Here is a 21,898-nt window from a genome sequence, read left to right on the forward strand (position 1 = left end):
TAGTTGGGATGGACCCCCACATAGTAGAAACTGGCATCTGGAGATTTTCGCTGTTTGCATGAGCTGTGAATCTGACCTGTGATATGTTAGTTGCTGGAAAAGAAAGAATTATTTTGCTGAGATTTTCGAAAGTGCGTGGCTACCCACTTTTCCTTGCATGCACTCAGTATCCTTTTGAAAATCTCACCTTGTGTAGAGAAATGTTCATGTGCTTATTTAATATATAAATCTCTTTGTCTGTATATCATTATACATCACTTCTCTACCTTGAAAAGTTTTTGGAACTCTTTTTTTTTTGCATGTAAGCCAGCCTTACAAGGCATGCTGTCTATCTTCAAAAGCTGCCAGTGCTTCCTCCTGATAGTATTTAGGCTTCTGCATCAATCAGTGATTATGAGATTTGCAAGGTCAAAAGGTGTTCACTTGTACTAACAATGCAGCTTACCTGAGCATTCAGTGCCTTATATAGCCCAGAAGTTACCAGTAAGAACTCAGATAAAAAAGGCAAAGGAAACAGGACTCTATGAAAAAAAAAACCAACCAACCAAACAAAAAAAAACCAAAAACCAAAAAAAAAAAAAAAAAACCAAAAAAACCCAAACAAAAAAACCACAACCCTAAAAAAAAACCCAAAAACACCCCCCCAAAAAAACCCAACAAAAACCAAACCCTAACCAAACAAACAAACCCGAAAACAGAATATAAAAAAATATTCTGAGTATAAAAAAGTATTCTGAGAATGTCTTCTCATGATTATTTGTACTGATCTGAATTTGATATTGAAGTTATTTGGCACTCATTTTTCAGGGACATGGGTAGTAAGCCGTTTCTACCGAACACCAGCACTTAATGAATTAGAAAAAAATCCCAAAACCTAACAAAAATCTGAAATGGATCCTTATAAGACAAAAATCCCTGAGTTGCGGCTTCCAGTATGTTTGCTATTTTTTCACATTTGTGAAATGATAAGCTGCTTTTAGTAACTTGTTTTTAAACAAGACTGCTTGTTTTTCTTCTGCAGTTTGTTACCTTGGTACAGTAGTTATATAGTAACTATGTTTGCTGCCTTCTGTTTGTTGATAAGAAGTATGAATAAGCTAGGTTATATATTGTAAATAACCTTTAATTAAAGATGTGTTGAAAAGATCAAATTGAAAGTTGAGTATTTAGAAATTTTACTTCTATCTGTGATCCATACAAAAAACTAAAATTGTGAAAGAATAATGAAAATATATGGCAGATAATACAGTTAGATTTTCAACTCTGTCAACTAATTAAATGTGCAAATATGAAAATGAATGTGCAGTCACCGATTTGAAGATGTGTTTGCAGAGTGCACTCATGAAATACCGTTTTTCATAGATAAATCTGCCCTCAGATTCTACAGATCTATCCCAGTTTTTCACGATCTCTTTTTTAGGGCATAGCTTTGGAAGCAGTAGTCTGCATTTTCTAGAAGATGGGCTGAGAGTAAGTTACACCAAAGGAGCAGTTTTAATTAGCTCCTAAGTTTCTAGGGTTGAGACAATTAAAAAACGGATCATTTGTACTCCAAAAAGGATTCAATAGGTTCAATCACTGCAGATTGTGAATCTGCAGATTGTGACTGTGTTGTGAATCTGACATACTGAATTCATAGTATGATTCACCACAGAGGCACACAAAAAGTCCTGCCCATGTCCATATCTTTTTAAAATTGTGATTCTCATGTAAGACAGACGTGTCCATATTAATCTTCTTGTCAAATTTAAAATCTTTTGGAAATCATAAAAATCATGTCATTTTTTTTTTTCTCATAAATTTATTGGAAAGCACCGCAGTTCCCAGAAGATTATTTTTTGTACCCTTTTGAAAGCAACTGAACCTGTAAAGTTGGGTGGAGGCAACGTTCCTGACAGGTGGCACTAAGTAAAGCTCATAATTTTTTCAGTGTTAATTCTTGTAAAATAAAATTAAAACGAAAGGAAAAAAAAAAAAAAAAGCCCTAAAGAAATCAAATGATGCCAGGGAGCACAGCAGAATTCTCCCAACACCTCATACTTCTATTAACAGTCATGAGCCTGCCTTTGCCCTGCAATTCATTCCAGTTGAGACTCTCACTTCAGATATTCTTTGCAACTTCTGAAGATGTAGTAACATGAATTGTAATGGGAAGCAGAAATCTTTCGTACTGTGCTGTGCAAATATAACTTCAGTGTAAAACATGGAGGGGGAAAAAAGAAATATAAGAAAAGTGTCAGTCAGTGTGTAGTGGCTGAGGTGCATGTGTCCGGGGCTTATGCAGTGTGAAGGTAACAGCCTGGCTGATTGAATTGCTTTTATTGTTAGGTGGACTCCAGCGAGGCAGATCTAGCGGATGAGTCCACCTTTGAATCGCAGTATTCTCTAGACAGTGACGTCTTCCAGGCTTCAATGATAGCTCTACATGGCAGTACCTGTAGCGGTGAGCTGAACTACACCTTCTGTCTTCCATTGTCAACTCCTAAGGTAAAAAGGAGGATGGTTTTATTGATAAAAAACTTCTATTATAAGTATGAAAAGCCTGTATTATTAGATATGTTTTATGTCATTCTGGTTCAAACTGCAGTATTTATTACCAGATTAAAGTACAGTTTTGTTTAGGGTATAGCTGGTGTCTTTTAGACAGACATCTGTGTTGAAGAGAGAGGCAGCTAGAAGGTTGAAACCTTGTGTTTTTATTTTGTATAGCCATTGTGGTGAGACGACTGTAGTGTTAAAGCTGTGGTGAGCAGTCTGCTACAAAAACTTAATTGTTACTACCTCAGAGCATAGCAAACAGTGGTAACACAAAATAGTTGCATCATTCTACAGTATTTTAGGTATGAAAAGCAAGAGCAAGTTTTCATTCTAACCTTTGCTTTTATGCTTCATAGTTGGTAAGTTTGCTAATTCATTTACTGTGTTCTGGAATGAAATGTTCATACAGTTACTGTAATTAAAAATCAATCCATATATTTCAAACGACTGATTGCTAACAATATCTATTTAAAGACAGTAAATGAAGACAAGTTCTTTGAGAGTATTAAGATCAGCATCTTTATTCTTGCTAGTCACATACCCATAATGACTTGATTGTATCAGAGCTGGTGTTTTATGATTCTCCATGGTTTTCCATGCTCTTTTTTTCTTGACAATCTATAGATTTGTTTTATTTTGATCCGGAGTCTTCCAAGTAATTTCTCCTAACAATCATCTGTGAAAGCATTGTAGGGGTTTCTTCCAGGGTTTGCAGTCTGTGGTTTTGGAATACAACAGCTGCTGCCTCTTCCGCCACACTTGAGCTTCAGTAACTCCCTTTATCCTTCTGGAATATGTTCAGTCCTTCTGAAGCACTGGTTGGAAAGCTAAATTCATCTTCTAATGGTTTCTCCTAATCCACAGAAGAGCACATCTCTGCAGTGCCAGTGGGACAGATTGCATTGTTTAGCTCTGTAATTGTTACTTAAACGGATTATGCATTTTGCATGCTGAGAAGCATTTTATGAGATAGAGGCTGGATTTACATTATATATCATGTTGAGGCTCTAGAAAGTCTTAAGTTATTTTCTGCATTGACTTAAAGATGGCTTTGGTTCTCATGGTTTTTTAAGGATTATGGTCCTGACTTTTCAGTGTTCCTCTCTGTTCACCAGTATGAAGTGAGTATTACATTCTCATCAGGTAACATTTTATACTCTGTAGTTAGGAATGACTTCAAAAAGTAAACGTGGCAAGAAAATCGTTTCATTAAAGAAGACTTCTGAAGCAAATGAAATACTGTAAAAATGAAAAAAGTGCTGTTCAATGCTATGAGGAATGCAGAGGTATTTCAGCTATTTCGGACCTCAGGGCAGTTGACAGGTTCTGAATGCCTTTGGTGTCACTTTTGAAATAGGTAATGAAAAAACTTGAAGTCAAAGTGATGCAAATGCTTTAATGAGGCCACGTTGCTGTAGTTACAAATCCCTGAAATCATGTTTGTCTTCAAAAATTACAGCATTGCCTTTTCTTTAAGTGAAACAAAAAATGGGCATGTGCTGCACCTTTAATATGTATATATGGCATATGGAATAAATATTGGGAATTATCTCGGTCTTGTTTTCATTTTTTTGGAAATGGATACAAACCAGACTTAAAAGTATGTGTCCCAGCTGTCTCCGAAACCTTACAGAATAATGTAAATACAGTTCTGGTGTTTTTGTTTTCCAGAAGGTAGGAAATCATGTCATTGATTATATCATGCAGATTAGTTGTATTTAGACTTTGCTCAATTATCTTCTCAGATGTTACTTAAACTACTTACTTACAGGTGAACGTTTTCTCATGATTGTCTGGGGACAGAACAAGCATGTATGCACTTTATGAAAGACAAGAAAAATTAATTCTGAGGCCCTTGATAGAAAATGTTGCAAAATATCCCAAAATCCTGGGAAACATGTTTCCCCCACTTTTTGGAAAGGTAATAGAAGAATTAATAAGACCAGTGGATAACAACTAAGACAGATATAGGTAGACGTTCTTGTGACTACATTTACTACATTTCAGAGAAAAATCCTAATATTGATACAAAAATCCCTAGTATTGACACAATGTTTAAGTCTGTGATAGATTCTTCTTATATCTAATGGCCTACATGTTTTTAAAATTACTTATTTTGAAAGCTCAGCTAGAGAATATTTGAAGATCCTTATTTTTTTTCAGGGGGTTGTGGTTATTGAAATGTCTTAAAATATTTGAAATTCAGGACCTTGAAGTCTTGAAAGTCTAAACAAATTTTGTGTAGAGAACTTAATCCTAGTAATGCAGCTTTTTGTTAGTGGAGAGCTATTGATGAGTATCAAGTAAGAATTTGGCCTTTGCAGCAACTTATTTTAATTGATTTTTGGTATTTTAAAACAGAAGAAATTGGCTGAGGAAGCAAGTAAATATTATAGTAGGATGCTTCATGTTACAACAATATGTTTAAATTCTGTATGATTATTTTCTCTGTAAGATTTTAGCATGAAATGTAGTTTGTAATTATACTACAAAATAATGTTGATTGTTCATTGTCCCCTGTGTTTAACAGTCTGTTGGAGAGGAATGTTCAAATGCTGCAGCCGATTCCCATGTATCTAACAAGAATCTGTACAACATGGATCTAAGTCAGAGAGAGCAAAAGTCTGTAGCAGGGAATAGCCTGGAAACTGCCACTGGTGTTGCTAAAAACGATCTTCTGCCTCTGGATGTTTCGGATACCAACCAAAATGAAAGTGAAAACACGGCAACATGGACTGGATCTCAGAAAACAGCAGAAATTGCACCAAGTACAGGCCTTGCTACTACCATGCAGCTTGATCCCACTGGAAAAGTAAAGATTTTTTTTTTTTTTTTAATAGTCATTAAAAAACCCTATGTAAAGGCCATATTACACCATAGTATCTCCTACAGAAATTGACACTGGCCAGCAACCATGTATGGTTCTTTGATTATAAATGTCCATCAGATGTCATAGCTCACATCAGATTTGCAACTTTCAAAACTTACATATTTGCAACTTTCCAAAACAGGAGGTAATTCATGGTATCAAGATAGTAATCTGTCAGAGAGTGGCAGTACAGAGGTATATAAAAGTCTATGCATACCTTACAGCAGTAAACTCTGTTGGACAGCAGTGTGCCCTTTAAGCATATTCCTTGTTAACCTCTGCAGAGGCATGGGTGCAAGGAGGAAGTGCACAGCTGAAAACCAGGCCTAGGAAGCCAAGGGGGAGTGGTGTAACAACTTGCATCCTGGTGTTTGTGCAAGGCTGTGTGGTTCAGCTCACAGACTGGCCTGTGATGCCACAGTGTGCAAGCAAAATATTCCTTTATATGACAGTCACTGTGACATGTGTTTCTTTTTCTTCTGCTCAGTGATTTATAAAAAAATTATTTAAAGAGCTGCAGTTTCTTGCAAGATTTGTTATTTTAGCACTGACAGATTGTCAGGCATTTGTATTAAACAAGTCTGAAAGCACTTGAATTCAGCCCACTAATTTCAAGAGTGTTACTGATGTCCTTAAATTAAAAGCATACTTTGTGGTAGATGTGCTGTATAACCTTCATGAAAACAGAAAATATGTGTGTCAGTTTGATCTTTGATGGACTGACTTTCCCAGTGTCTGTATAAGGAATCTGTATGTATTATGCACCTAGCTTTTGTATAAGGTGTGATTAGTTGAGGTCAGTATGTCCAATTGTATTTTTAGCTCATATACATGAGTATTCTGAACTCATGTTATTTTCCCTTGTGTTAGGATCAAGTGCTTTTGGTGGAGAAGAGATGCCCAGTAGCTTTGGAGAGAATTTCCACAATCCCAAATTCAGTCAAAAATGTGTACGAGAAGACTATCAGTATTGCAAAAGGCAATTCAAGTCTAGGTAAGGTAGCTAACATTTTTTGTAACCTTTTCAGGAACTTGGCTTTCTGTTTTTCTTATATGTTTTCTGTTTTGTTAGTAAAGATTAAGTCTTTTCTTTTTAGTATAGAAAGCATAACGGGATATTCATTCTTTGCTGTTCTTACCCTGTTTGGCTCTGGTGGCAGTTGACCCATTTTCTGTCACTGTGAACACAAAAGTAAAGTCTCCAGTATGAGATTTTATTATTCTTTTTTCCCCTGTAATGAAAATTCCTAGTAGTTTCTAAATGTTAACATAATAATTTTAATACATTGTTTTTTAATGACTGTACGTTTGTATAATGTGGGGAAAGAACAAGATACAGCCAAGGAATGTTGTAGAAGAACACTTTGATTGAAGAGCTCTAGAGTAGAGTTTCAAATGTATGTAAACACAAAATGACCTTGCTTTCTGAGAATGGTCAGAAGGGTCTAGCAAGCTGTTAGCTTCCTTGCTACATATTTATACAAGTTTTAAGTGCCTCAGTATTTCTGAAAATCAGATCATTGATACAATTAATAGGTAGTATTTTTAGCTCAATGATACTATAATTTTATAGAGAAATTCAGAGTTCTGAGTATCTGCAACTTCCTAAGCATACTGACTAGAGGCACGTTTTGGAGTGAACAGGCACAACAGATGGAAATGTTTTTCAGAGTCCTCTTCTGGACTGTGATGTGGCCCTGGGCAGTGTGAGGAGGAGCATGGAGATTGCATCCTCCCAGGCCAGTTTCTAGAGCCAGCAGGAGGGAGGCTTTGTGGTGAGAAGCAGTGGTACTCTCTTCCTGTTCATGGCTGGAGTGTTCATTTACTTTGATTTAGGTTCTGGTGCTGTTTCTTCTGGCCAGCTGCATGTCCTTGAAGACTCTTTGGTGTTGGTAGGGCAGGAGTTTGTGTGGGTGCTGGCTGTCTGCAGTGACTTTGCAAACGCTTTAGGATGGGTTGTCCACAGAACAGGCTGTTCATAAAAAGACACCACTCAGGACTCCCTCGCTGTGCAGAGGTGGATGGGGTGCTGTGATCCTGTAATTCAGTGGCTGCTTCCGCCTGGTATAAAATACCTTCTCATGGCTGGGTGCTCATTCTGCCTTATATCACCTTCTCCATGATACAGCCAGCCTCCAAAACTGGATCAGAAAGTGATCTGGTATAAAATCAGCCTCCCCAAAATACAAAGCTGTAGGCAAGGCTGAGGTGGGTATAAGTTTTGGCTTTCATTGGTATGAGGTGCTTGGGTAACTGCTGTCTTTACTGGCCTTATTGCCAGGCTGTGTAAAATGCAGATCACAGAGCAGTTCCAGGCATTTGGGTTTAGTTAACAAAAATTTTGTTTGCAGTAACCTCTTAACTCCGTAAAGCAGTCTTTTTCATGTACGTCTAGGAGTATTTTAAGTGCAGTGAACATACAAAGCAAATTTCTTGTCAAGCGTAATGCAGCATATAAATACAAACTTGGTGCAGGGTGCACATTGGCAGACATTACACGCATGAAAAGTAAGACTGGCCTCTAATGTATACATAGTATGAATGTGATATGTGAATAATGCTTTCTCCTGGTTTTTGACTGTGGTCTTTTTCTTCCGGTCTGTGTGTGCTCTGGCCTGGGAATCTGCCTGGGCACAGCGACCAATTTATACACATGGCTGCACTGCTTTTAACTTTCATTTTTACAAAAGGAGCTAAATCAAGAGCTGTGGATGATGTTGAGAGCTGCAGCTGCATCAATTATTTCAGTTGAGAGCTGGCACTTCTTTTTTCCTTTTAAATGGTGTCATCTATAGCTTGCAATAGCTCTTCAAGAGCAGGCATAACTGGAGCTCTAACCTTTTGGTTGTGATTTTTAAAATGTAAGAGGATGGAGGACCCAAATGCCAGAAAAGCTGAAATGCCATTGTCCTGTGTGATGCATTTGGCAACTCGACAGTGGCATTTGCATTTTTAACCTGAAACTGTAGCTGTCCAAAGTGTGACATCAGCCTTGCAGATCTGCTCTGATGAGGATGTCAGCATAGAAACCAGGGGTAGTGTTTTTCTGAAGTGCTGTTACACTGGCCTCAGTAATATTGTTGTTTGTTACTGGCTTAACCAAGCAGCAAAGTTAGGTTCACAACTTCAAACCCCATTTCAGCTGTTACCTTGGCAATTTGCTTTTCTGTGGATGCTGCCTGTATTCTGGTGGAGACCACTCTGTTGCCGAGTTTTATTTACATTCACCTATGACTGTGTAACCTTTGTAGCAGATCTCTCAAGAGATGGTTGTTGGAAGAAGCATGTAAGTGTAAATGCTGGGGCATCCACTGCAGGACAGCTCTGGTAAATGCCATCTGTGATGTGCTCAACATTGTAACATTACTAATCTGAGAGGTAGATGACAGGCAGTTTACCTCTGCCTTTTCTGATAGCAAGGCAATGTCAGTGGCATTGTGTGTCTGTATCACAGATCTGCTACACCTGTGCTTAAATTACACCTGACCATGGCTGACATCATTTTCTGGGAAATCATAAATATAATTCTCCAGTCAATGGTAACACCATATTCTTTCATCAATTTAATATAAAGTATCATCATGACGATGAGTTTTGCAGTTTTTCCAAAAGAGAAACATGAGCTTGTATGTACGAAAGTAGAGAAGTAGATGTATTTCTGTGTCTAGTAAGCTTACTGGGCCATTCCTTGCTAGTTAGGGCACCTCTAGTACTTCAGACAACTATGTTGATCTCAGCTACAAGTGGGTGTGAGAAGGCAACACTATTAAGAGATATTTATTTTCTGGAAGGAGTCCTAAAAAGCACAAATGAATATTGGGATTAGTGTTGTTTTTTAAATGGTTAATTTTATTTTTTTCCCTGAGACAGATGTATATGTGCATATGTTTTCATGGTTGGCTGAGTCTGAGTAGCTTGGGGTTTATAGCTGCCTTCTAAACTCTGTTCAGCCAATGTCTCCCAAGGTCTACAGTCACAGAGTAAAGTGTTCAGTCTCTGTCTTCTGTAGACATGTTTGTATAAAAATGGTTAGAATATTTTTGTAGTCAGTAGTTTTGCTCTGGGTAGCTTTCATCTTCCACTCACAGTCTGGACAATAAGGTACAGATTCAGTAGGTACAGTCTGGACAACAAGATGCAGACACAATCCCGGTGCTTGCTAGCCTGATGTTTACATGCAAAACCAAGAGAACACATAGCAGAATAGTCACTGCCCCCTTCTCCAGAGGGTATTCTCTATAAGGCTCTCTTACTTCAGTGGCTTCATCTTGTTAGTAGAGGAAAGCTTTAGCACGCAAAAAAGAATAAAAATGAGTTTGAAAGTATTAAGATAGTGGAAGCTGGGTCCACTAGCTGGCCTTCCAGAGTGGTGGCCCTTCAGCTACTTTTCCATTGCCTTAGGAAAGAGCTAAGAACTTTTCCTGGAACTGTCATCAGGGTTGATTTCATGAGCACCAACTGTCCTGAAAATAACAGTGAGAACTCATGAGTCTTAACAACAGTCGCAAAAACATATCTCCATTGACTTCCCACGGGGGAGGAGGGAGAAGAGCATCTCTATCTCATATCCCATTAGTGAAAAGAAAGTGGAGTTAAATGTTGTGTATAAACATTGAGAAGTAATGTCTTGCTGTGCCACAGGTGGAATCATGGTGTCAGGTAGTGGACTGTATCCGTCAGTAGTGCACAGGCTCTCACAGATGTCAGGACACTGTTCTAGGCCTAAGCAATGGCCCACCTAGGAGGGCAGGAAGGCAGCTACTAGCAAAGTGGCCTCTGATTCAGGCTTTTTGTTGAAAATACATACATGGTTGTATTGTCCCTATGCTCCTGATTAACTGTTTAATCATTTCACCACCTTTCTAAAGAGAACCATCATAAAATGAATTGAAATGTGGTGTATAAACTCAGTAAGCCATCCAGAAAAATAGTAAATTTGGTTTAGAAACAATTTAATTACCTTTTTTTGTTTATTTTCTGCTTATTTTTTCCACTGTGTTATTTTATTTTTTTTTTATATTGAGCCTAGTATGTGAAACGACGCAAGGTAAAGTAAAGATGCTGAGATTGTGATTTGTAACTGCTGATTGGAAAGAGGAGATTGCAAGAGAGAGTAAGAGCAGTGTTTATAGGCTTGCCGACATTGGCAGGTGGGTTGGCTGGCTTTTGTCTTCCGTGCCCCAGGTTACATTTCTCAGAGATAGCTTTCGAAGACATTACTAACTGTTAATGTGTTTGTCACTGTAGGGATGACAGTAAGTTCCAATAAAAACGGCTCAGGAATGATAGTCCGCAGCGTCATCCATGGAGGCTCAATAAGCCGTGATGGACGGATTGGTGTGGGGGACTGCATCCTGTCCATTAATGAAGAGTCAACCACTGACTTAACCAACGCACAAGCCCGGGCTATGCTAAGGAGGCACTCGCTCATTGGACCAGATATAAAGTAGGTAAAGCTAGATGATGAATTGTGGTAGGAAGAGACTAATAATCAAAATTCGGTTATTTATGGAAGTATTCTAAATGAAAATTTTGTTTATTTTTACAACTTGAATTTACCTTTAAGTTACAGCTTCAGATGGATAATTCACCTTGGGATTGCAGCTTCATGGGTTTGAAAGATAAAATCACTTGTGTGAGAGGCTTTGGATGTTCTTACAAAAGTTATTACTATCACTGGTAAACATCATTGTTACTGCCCTGCCTGGTGATATTGAAGGAATGGTATTAGAGTTTTGCTTTCACAGTATGACTTTTCTGAAGAAAGTAGGGGTTTCCTCAAGGTGTTTGTTTTTCTCAAAGGTGAGCTGTCCTGGCCATTGCACAAGTGATTTCATTTCATGGAGATCTTTTGTAATGGATTTTGGCTTTGACTGCCAGACAGAAAGTATGACACATGATGTTAATGCAGAAAAGTAAAATTTAAAACATTTTCAGTACATCTGTGACAAAAAGCAGAAATAGTGTATTTTGTGAAGTCACAAGTTTTTATTGGTACATATGAAGGAGCTGTTGCTCTAGTGCATAAATATCTGCTCTTGGGAGTACTACTTTAAACTTGCAATAATTAATACAAGTTCTGAAAAATATGCTTACTTGAAGAGAAAGTTTCTTCTTCTCAAGTTCACTCAATTTACAGCACTTTAACTTTCTCTTAAAGTACAATTCTTTCTAGCTGTCATGGTTATGAAGTTAACTTTGCCCACATGTACCGTCTAGAAATAAGACTGTTCCTCAGCTTGTAGGCAGTGCTCTAGCACACCAATGCCAGCTCCAGGAATCTAGTAGCTGTTTTGATCAAACCCGTGGTAGCATGGATTCGTCAGTTCAGTCCCAGTACTGTTACAGGTAACTCTGTGGTTTCTGTCAGTTCAAAATGGACTGCAGGGCATTTGGTTCTTCCTCAGAAGTATTCTAGCTTTGAAGAGACTTGGCATTTTGGGAACAGGTAGGCAAAGTATCTTTTCTGTGTGTAGTAAGTTAAATTGTCCCATAGTTCTCACAGATTTTTATTAGGATTTAATGCAGGCTTGTTCAAATAATGGGATATGCTCATATAATGAATTACATTATTGTCAATTCTGTCATCAGTATGAGTCATTGATAAAATGTGACATTGATTTTTATTATAAGCTTTTAAATGCTATTATACTTCTGACTACCACAACTGAAATCAGTTGGTATGCGTGCATGCATGTGTGTGTGCGTCTGCTTAGATACACAGATGTTACAGCACCGTTCTTCTGTGAGGAGTCTTTTATTAGTGCCGCAGTTGCGTAACCAAACACAGATGTGCTCGTTAGCTGTGCTTATCCTTTTATAGCTGCTGCACTTTACACTATGTGGCTACAACTTTTGTAGTCTTACTCTTTTACGGATATGTCAGAAATACCAAAATCTTGTCTTAGACGTGAATATTCAGATTTTGCAGAGAAAAGTTCATCCCCTTTCCGAAAGACCTTGCAAAAGAGGAGCAGTTACTATTCATATTCTTATATTTCCATATAAGGATTTAAAGTGAAGCTGGCTTCTGCACTTTAAAGAACTGAAAGACCAAAACCTATGGTAGCTTCTAAAGGAGTCTTGCAAGAATAAGGACAATATTTTTGGGTTTACATAGTTTTGATACCTATTCGGGATAATTAAACTTTTCTGTAATTTGTACTTTCAGGAGCACAGGAAAAATACTATGATAAAAACATGTGGGTAATGTCCCACATCTGAAATTGGAGATGTGAAGCATTATCTCATGACAGATGTTCATGTTTTCCAGGGGAGATACACAGCTATGTAGATGTCATTTCAGAGCTATTGTGGTCCACCATGATGCAGGATTTGCTGTTTAAGGGCCAGCATTTCTCATGAGCAAGTTGCATCTCTTTGGTGTCTTCCATGGGAAACAAGGCTGCACAAGCACTCAGATGTGTCTGTCTACATATTGTTCCTCTTTATCCATAAAGGGCTGCAAAGTTGGCACATTAACTTTAAGACTGAGCTTTTTTTGGGTAGCAAAGTGCCTTTCAAAAAGTGATTCAGTAGAAATACTTTTAATTTCAAAGCTTTATTTCAGTGGCAGACATTATTTGCTGAGAAAATATAAACCTGTTCTCACTTGCCACATAAAGGCTTTATTTTATTTTATTGAAGGAAATTTGATTTTGAATAGTTCAAGAACCAGAAATATGAGTTTCAGACTAAGGTATTTATTTTTTCCCCCTTCATGTGTAGAAAACCAGATGTGTGGCCATGCAGAATGCATTTTGTTTCACTTCTCACTCCACCTTGCCAGGAGCTCTTATATTTCTGTAATAATAGCCAGTGTTTTGTGCTCAGGAGCAGCTGCTTGTAACATCTGTCAGATAATTACAGAGCTGAATCAGCATTCACCTGCCAAAAATGTGGGGATGAATTCCTGATCAAGAAATAAAAGATAAATTGCAATTCCATTTTCCATGCTTGTTAATAATCACTGCTATAGAAAATAATAAAGAGCAGATGCTTTCTGGGGGAGGTGTAGATGAAGCGGAGGTGGAACGGGGGAAAAAAAGAAAACAAAAAGGAGAAGGAAAACAAAAAAAAGCAGCTCACACTTTTAACTACATAAATATGCCTCTCACGTTCAGCATGAGACATTGACATTTGTTAACACCATTGTAAAAAGATACTACCTCATATGCTTCGCATTCTAGATCTTCTCCAGCACCTGCTGATGATCAGGCCCTCTGTTATGTGTGAGTATTGGCAATTCAGACACTCATTATGGCTCTATGTTGCAATTTGTCTGTAAAATCATTCCATGCTTTTATGACATCCATAGTAATGTCAGGGATATATCCAGATATAGGTACATATTCTCTCTTTTTTTGTGTTTGTACATGTGGTTGCACATGTTAATGTATATTTTATGTATATTTTCTTAAAAAAGATACGAGAGTGTGTGTGTATATGTATGTGTATATTGCTTTGAACTTGAAGATTGGAGCATACTTTTAAGACTGGAATGAAAACACCTGCATTCAAAAAAAAACATTGCTAATATTTTTAAATTTAATCTATGACAGCCACCCCTGAAGATGCTCAGAGCATGTGTATATGTGTATGTGTGTGTGTGCACGCATGTGTGCGTGTGTGTGCATGCGTGTATACAGGGTTCACAGCTAGAATTGGCATGAGGATGATGTACTGATATCTGGATTAATCTCAGTGTCATATTTTCTGTGGCACTTACATTTTACTTCCTTCATGTATAAAAAGGTTCAAATTAGACCTTAAGTGTTAACAACAGTAATCTGTCCTGAATATTTTTCATACTTTGGTATTTGGTTTGTTGGTGTTTCAAGGTTTTATGTGGCTGTTCAGTCAAGCATGTGATAAATGTTCCTCTGTACTGCATGCGGTTTTGTGTGTACAAGGTATTTTCATATGTACACCCATTGGTGTTTCCATTGTCGCTGCTTTCATTGCTAGCGCATATCTCTGGGGGGAGGAGGGTGGTTGTAGCTCTCAAGAAAAGAATCCAGAACACTTTCTCCTTCAAACTGTACAGCTGTGAAAGAGAGGAAATTATTAAACCCTGCATATACTTCCCCTTGAAATTTTTGAACTTCTCTTGTAGACAAGAAATGCAGCACAATGGTAGAGCAGTCATTTACTTGTTTCCTGGTTTCTGTGTCTTCATCCTTATTTTCTGGCACTTGTTTCTGTTACTCTCTTCTCTGTGAACATATCAAGGCAATTATCAGTCCCTTTTGCAGGAACCATTCAGGTGCACGGGTGAATTCTTATTTCCACTTACAGCACAAGGGTCAACAGAGTTGTCCAACACCCTTCTTGTCTGGGCTTCTCATAATCCCAGTCACACACCAAGTTGTTCAGGATGATGCTGAATGTCTTCAGACCTCACTATGACCTCCAAGAAGTGAGCTACTGTAGCAATTCAGCAAGTGGATTTGATAACTGTGGGGTGTCTGCCCATGAAGTACTAAACAGCAGAAAAACTCTTAGCAGATACAAATTCAAGGTTTTTAGTACACTGTGACCTTGCTGTGTGTCACAAAAGGCAGGGCAGGACAGACAGCCACTGACCGAAGATGGTGTTCTGGTATACATACTTACTAAAACTCTAATTTACAGCAGAATTAGGTTTTTTATGTAACTTTCTCGATTCAATAATAACATGCAAAGGAGACAGGGGAGGAGTACAGTCACATCAGTAATACAGCTTAGCTAATAAAAGCAGTTAGGGAAGCCTTTGCAGTTAACTGAACTTTGGAAATCATGAGCAAGAAACAAAGGTGAACTCCTACACAGAATATACCTTTTCATACATTTGACCCATGTAATTTAGTTTTCTGTGCTGTTTTTTTCAAAATCAAGAAAATGTTCTGATTTAGATTTATGAAGTAGCTGACACATTATTGAAGTTCAGTTGTAGGTAAGAATGAACAGTTAAAAACATGTTGAATGTTCGAGTGCTTAAAATTAAGCAATAAGAACTGTAGTTAAGTACTAGGATAGAAATAACGTCATTTTCCAAAGAGCTAAAATGTAAAAACTCCCAGTGATACTATTTAAATTTGACTCCATCTGTGGAAATCAATTAGGTAATTCAGTTGTTCAATTTTAAATGCATTTTTTTAAATGATGGAGTGAACCTCTTCTCAGTTTCTGTGCTGTTGACAGAAATGGGAGCTTAGCTGCCTAACAGAGATCTTGGGATGTGTTTGTAAGTAGCATGTAAGGTTTGTTGAGAGCATCCTTTGAGCCATACCTTTTGAATGTCTCAGCACAATGTCAGTTACTCATTCATATAGCGAAAAACAACAGGGTATCGCAGTGCATATGGTTTACCTCTCCCTTACCTGATCTGTAATGTTGATGTTGCACGGAAGTATGAGGCAGGAACTACAACTGCCTTTAGAGCTTGGTACCCTGTGTAATTGTTTGCTACATGGTCCTTGTACATTAGAACTGGACAAGAGTTCAAAGATGTTGGACACTCCACTGTCAGTGATCACACTCCACTGTCTGCATCCAGGCTGAATCTGGGCGTATCTGTTTCCTTTTTAGCAGTCTGCCATTCTCCTTTCCATGCTTTGAACAATAGCTTACAGCTGCAGTTTAGCATAAAAGAGGTTGTCCAAACCTTCTAGCCAGCAGAAATCTTGCTTGCAATTCTGGTTTCTTCACTGCAGCTATCTTCAAGGGAAAATACATTATTTCCTACTTATTTTTATGGGGTGAAAATTGATTAATTTGATTGGGATAAAAATGATGAATATAACTGGATGAATGACACATTTTCTTTTATTGAAATGCAGCTTGCGCTTGTAATTTTTGAAGAGGCAAGGTGTTCTTATGGGCTTAGTGGATGATGCTTCTCAGCAGCATTTGCCCAAAACATAGAATGGTTTGGGTTGAAAGGGACCTTAAAGAACATCTAGTTCCAACCCACCTACCAATCAGGAGAACCTTCCATTGAGTGTTTTGTGACCATACTACTAGCACTTTGCTATAGTTCAACACTGGAGTTGGAGGTGGTTGAGAAATAGTAGTGATTATTTTCAAAATCTCTTTTTGCTCTTGCTTCTCTCTGTTTTGCTGTTAGGGCTTTGCAGAACAAATGCTGCGTATCTTGCATATTTCCCAGTGCTGGGAAGTCCTTACGGATAAGAGTCAGCGACCTGCTGAGTGTTTGTTCCCTAGTGTATGTTAACTCCCCAGCATTTAAAAATGAAAACACTTTGTGTCAAGCGCATAACACCTGTGTGTTTGAGAGAAGGCCAAAGCAGAAGAAGGAGGAGATCTAATGAAGAGAAAAACTGGTGATAATATGAATGGTTTAGATGTCCATTGAAGGAACTGGAGAGTTCCTCTTATTCAGCACCCCAGGCGCCTCCTTAATGACCGTCTGCTGCAGTTTTCTGTATGTGGTAGATATGAGAAGAGATAGGGAACATCTTGGGCACAGATGAAGAAGACAAATAAGGATGGTCCTTAGGATAATTTTGGTAGAGTGTTTTGGACAGCATTAATCATATAAAAGTTTATCTGCTCTGCCCACTTCTGCTTGCAGTATTCAGCAGAAAACCAGTGAGAGAGGGAATAGGTGGCAGTCAGAGAGTGTTGGACAGAAGAGGACTTCAGGTGAGACTCAGAGCTGAGGTAGTCTCTTCTCAGCAGCTTAGTTGTCCTTGTGAACTGGTCAAAATTTTTATTTTATTTTTGCCATTGTCTGTTCTGTGAGAAAATATGTTCTTTTAACCATGTGATGGATGGGCAGACAGGCTTTTTTTTTTGGTGTTCTTTTTCCATCAGCCTTACTTCTTGGCAGACTTGTATCTGATACCTAAGTTGCTTATTGAACAGCTAAGGGGTTTTAAGAAGACAAAGCATCATTAAAGGAGGGCCATCTAAGTAACCCAGTTTTGATCATGGTGTCCTTTTGCCTGTAGAGGGAAGTTTTTTAAGAAATATTCTTTATGGCTTAATCTTTCTCCTTCTCTTTGTTTCCCCCTCCCCAGTCTATTGGGCCATTTCTGTTCCTGGCATTCAAACAAGGTCAGGTTATACCAGGGCTTCTGGAGTCTGCATGTCATTTGGCTGGTGAAACTTGACTGTCTGACTGTCCCAAGCTGGCTGGGAGCGCATGAAGGGGTGGAGGAAGGAGTTGAGCAGGGAATTGTTCCCTGCAGCATAGGTGGTGTGCTGTAACACATTTGTATGTCCAAACCCATGCAATACTTTTCACCAGAAGCATACAAACCTAAAATAGATACAAAACTGCCCAGGAAAGCACAAAACCTCCTGCAAGCCAACTTCAAAAAGCATTTTCAGCCAGCATTTAGGATGGTAATGGTGCTTCACATTTCACAGATCCATCAGTGTTTGTCTTTGCACGAGGAATCTCTGTTTTGACTGAAGCTGCATTGTCTCTATTACACTCTTCTTGTTGTTCAAGCATCATTTACTTAAAATGGAGTGGCCAGCCCTCAGAAAATTATGTGCTGTTCAGCTACCTAATTTGACCATAAATGCATATTTGTTGCAAAGTCACAAAGGATTCATATAACTAATTATTCCAAACATACCAGCGTTGTGGCTTTGAAGTCAGTGACTCCATGAAGTAGTCTTGAGTGGCTTCCTCATAACCATTCCTCACACACACCAAAGGTAGGACCAGCAGTCCTTGTACTACTTTAATCATGTCCCATTTTATTGCAGTATTACGTATGTGCCTGCAGAAAATTTGGACGAGTACAGGGCCAATTTGGGACAACAGACAGAGGGAGCTGTGCCACTTGAGCTTTTTCCTTCACATACTGTCAGGTGAGTCAAAAGACTTACTGTTTTCTCGCATAGTACTCTCAGATGTAACTCTTTCTGTACACTTTGCACAGTTCAGGAAGATAAGTTTTATTTTAGATGAGCTGAAAGATGGAGAATTTTCTTCAGGCCAACAGCCATTGCAATAAAAAGCTGTTCCTGTTCGTCAGCAGGGAACTCCCAGAGCTTCCAGAACGTGAAGAGGGGGAGGGCGAAGAAAGTGAACTTCAAAATGCAGCTTTCAGTAACTGGAACCAGCCCAGAAAGTAAGTGCAGATCTAGTTGCACAGTATAAAATTTCATCTTAAATTAAACAAAATTGAATCCTGTAATATATTGTAAGATGAATAAGAAAACAATAGAATTGCTGCACTTACGTATGTTGTGCATTACAGGAGTAATTCACTGTTGATTTTTACTGCCATTGGGCCTAATCGCTGCAATCTTGCAGTTTCTTGCTTACTTTAGTAATTCGTCTTTATAGACTGACTCTCTGGGAGCCAGTAAGAAGAGATAGAAATATTAGAAGTTTTGATTAGAATCCAGAATAAACTGAACAGCAGACACAATTGCAGACTTTCTGAGCAATCCAGTAGATAACTCTCACTGAAAAAAACCCTCAACTTTCCTCCCAATAGGAGGAGCTATTTCTAATTTTTTTTTTTTGAAGCCATTGTGCAAATCCAGGTGTCTTTATTGTGCAGCTTTGGCATAATCACAACAGATTTTCATTTATTTTGGTCATAATTATAACAGATTTTCATTTATTTTGGTCCTTGTTTTGTCACAACAGGGTTGAACTCTGGAGAGAGCCTAGCAAGTCACTGGGAATCAGCATTGTTGGAGGACGAGGGATGGGGAGCCGCCTGAGTAATGGAGAAGTGATGAGAGGGATCTTTATCAAGCACATCCTGGAAGACAGCCCAGCTGGCAAAAATGGGACGCTGAAAACCGGAGATCGAATCGTGGAGGTACCAGCTGAGTGCCTTTTGCCTGTAATACCCTGGCATCTCAGGAGCCGCTGAGGTGGTCAGCTGGGCCAACAGCTGTGTAGTTGCTCCAGCTGGCACCTCTTGAGCCATACAGAGTGTATGTAGTACCATCTGCTGATGTTTGTGTGCAGACAGCTTTAAGTTGAATATACAACCTAAAGCATAGATGACGGACTCTGTAAGCAGGCGGCTACAAAGCCAGCAGTTCTACCTGCCTGTTTTCAAACCAGCGTGTGTAGGAAAACATTAAGTTCGGTGAGGCTAAAAGGTTTTACCTTTGCATATTGGATAGCAACAGAAATGGCTAGTGAATAGCAAAGCATGCAAATAAATGCCAAGCTTGTTTCCTAATTAAGTCTTACTCAGATCACATCATTCTTGTGTGTGTTGTGCAGGAATTAAGGGCAACAGGGTTTTTTTGCTGCTTACATGAAGAAAGCTGGATTTGGTACAGAGGAAGTTACGAGCACTGTGTCCATGCCTGAGGACAGGGTAGCCAGTGGTGTCGCAGGGAGGAATTCATCTAGATTTCTCTTCAGCTTAGCTGGTCCTATGTTCATGCAGCCACTTGTGCTTTCTCGTTTAAAGATTGGAAGAATGAATATACTGAAAGGAGTGTGTCTGTCCTTCGATGATTATCATAAGTCAGACATTACCTCATCTCCGGTGTCAGGCCATTAGGAACTGCAGTCCTCTGCGCCCTGCAGGATGTCCTTAGCTGATTGTCCATCAGTAAGAACATAACAAGGAGGGTGATGGAAGTGGTGATTCTTCCCCTAGATCAGACTGGACTGGCTTTACAAAGTGATACTTAAACTGCAGTTTGCAGTCTGCCGCAAGATTAATATAAAGGATCTTGAAATAATACCTTAATATAGATAGGACTTTCTGCGGTAGGATGGAAGAGTTTCCAGTGTATAACAAGTTGGGAGGTGGAATTTCCTTGGTAGAAAGTTAAAAAACCTTACTTACAGCTGTATACCTGGATTTTTATAAATGCAGCAATTGTTCTGACAATGGTGCTTGCAGAAATTGGAGTGGGTGAGTGAAATTGAGTAACTAATACTGTGCTAATGTGACTGTTTCTGAAAGGATTATTTCAGTTACTCAAGTTGTGGTGTACCAAAGCTTTTCTGTACTAGTGCATACAGTATTTTAATCATGGGGTGTCAGAGTGCCTTAGTGTTATTGTTCGGTTCCTTGTAGATTTAGAATTTTCTCTCCGAGATTGTTTTTGTGCTGTTTTTATTTACATTGGATGGTTAAGTTTAAGGTAAACAATTAAAAAGGTAGGGGTAATCCTCATTCTATAACTTTGTGTTCAAGAATTGCCACTAACAAATAACTTTTCTATATTAGCTTCTAGCTTTCATTATGGCCACTGTAAGAATGCTATACTGATGCTAACCTCATCATAACATGGTGCTTACCTGGATCGCAAGACAAACTGTTTTACTCACCAATGCATACAAAGGAATGAAGAAAAGCAACCAAACAAAAATTTGTCATTTGTCATCCTTTGTAAATCCTTTCTTCTAGAAGAGAGAATGCTTTTCAGCTCTGACCTAAAAGTTTTAACTTCTGTGGGAAGTGTCTAGTAGCTAAAATTGTCCTACCTTGCTTTAAAAAAAAAAAAAAAAAAAAAGTACACTGTACTGACATCATACCCATAATGAAAGACTCTCCAGCACCTAACAATTTTCAGTTTGTAAACCTCATAAAGTCCTGGGAGGAAGGTTATTCCAGGATAGGATCTACAGGAAGCAGTGTTTGGCAAACACTACCACTTTCTTTACATTATCTTATTTCCTCTTATTATCATATCTCTTCTATTATGTTGCTTGCGGGAAAACGTATGGAGCCTGAACCAAGAACATTGACATCCTGGTTTTAAAACCATGGAGAATATTTATTTGATGTTTTTTCAGTGCTCTTGGAAGTCCCAAACCTGTGTGTGAGGGATCTCAGGCCAAGTCATTAGAAACCTTTGCATCAGTAACAAAAGTTTGGCCTTAGGTTTTATGCAAAGTTCCCTAACCAAAATACAAAGCTCACTCATGATTCTTGTAGCTTTTTGCGATTTTAAGATGAGGCCTTCCAATTACAGGTGGATGGAATTGATCTCAGAGATGCCAGCCATGAACAAGCTGTGGAAGCCATACGGAAGGCAGGCAATCCTGTAGTCTTTATGGTACAAAGCATTATAAGCAAACCAAGGGTAAGCATAAAGAATATGAAAAGAGATGTAATACACAATAATAGATAAAACAGTGTTCAAGGTGGTGGTGTTTGGGAATGGGATATTTAATCCTTAAAGTTCCATCTCAGCCATTGTAGGAACAAATATTTGATTTAAGTATTATTTCCATTTAGAGTGAAATCGATTTGGATTTGGAATTGCCCTCCAGCACGCCGTCCTCAAACTATTTTGAAAAGCCTCAAGAAAGATAATTTGTTGGGGGGCAGAGTAGGAGTCTAATAAACCCAACTCTTAGAGATTGACAGCATGTCTGAGGAGCGCATGCAGAAATACAGCACCTGTTAAAAAAATTCATTGGACATTAATGAAAGGACCTAGAAGTACACAAAAGCTTTCCGTCACTAAGCTGCGTGGACATTGCAGACAAAAGCTACTGAGTTTTCATATAAGTTGCTTGCATCACTAGAAACTAAA

The 21,898-nt window shown here is 38.5% G+C and overlaps 1 protein-coding gene across 23 annotated transcripts in view; it reads left to right on the plus strand.

Annotated features, from left to right (window-relative positions):
- MPDZ (multiple PDZ domain crumbs cell polarity complex component) overlaps window positions 1-21,898 on the plus strand; it is a 111,570-nt gene that overhangs the window by 42,258 nt on the left and 47,414 nt on the right. For 11 of the 23 annotated variants that reach the window (XR_003995072.1, XM_030512217.1, XM_030512215.1 and 8 more), the window contains 9 exons: window positions 2,329-2,487; window positions 5,069-5,350; window positions 6,278-6,401; window positions 10,655-10,853; window positions 13,597-13,638; window positions 18,131-18,235; window positions 18,403-18,498; window positions 19,026-19,203; window positions 21,332-21,442. Coding sequence is in view for 22 of the 23 variants with exons in the window: in XM_030512217.1 (XP_030368077.1) it covers window positions 2,329-2,487; window positions 5,069-5,350; window positions 6,278-6,401; window positions 10,655-10,853; window positions 13,597-13,638; window positions 18,131-18,235; window positions 18,403-18,498; window positions 19,026-19,203; window positions 21,332-21,442 (1,296 nt within the window). In the remaining variant the exon portion in view is untranslated. The remainder of the gene's footprint in view (window positions 1-2,328; window positions 2,488-5,068; window positions 5,351-6,277; window positions 6,402-10,654; window positions 10,854-13,596; window positions 13,639-18,130; window positions 18,236-18,402; window positions 18,499-19,025; window positions 19,204-21,331; window positions 21,443-21,898) is intronic. The other 12 variants (XM_030512222.1, XM_030512233.1, XM_030512229.1 and 9 more) reach the window with 7 other exon arrangements.

This window comes from Strigops habroptila, chromosome Z (assembly GCF_004027225.2).
Source record: "Strigops habroptila isolate Jane chromosome Z, bStrHab1.2.pri, whole genome shotgun sequence".
Lineage (NCBI taxonomy): Eukaryota > Metazoa > Chordata > Aves > Psittaciformes > Psittacidae > Strigops > Strigops habroptila.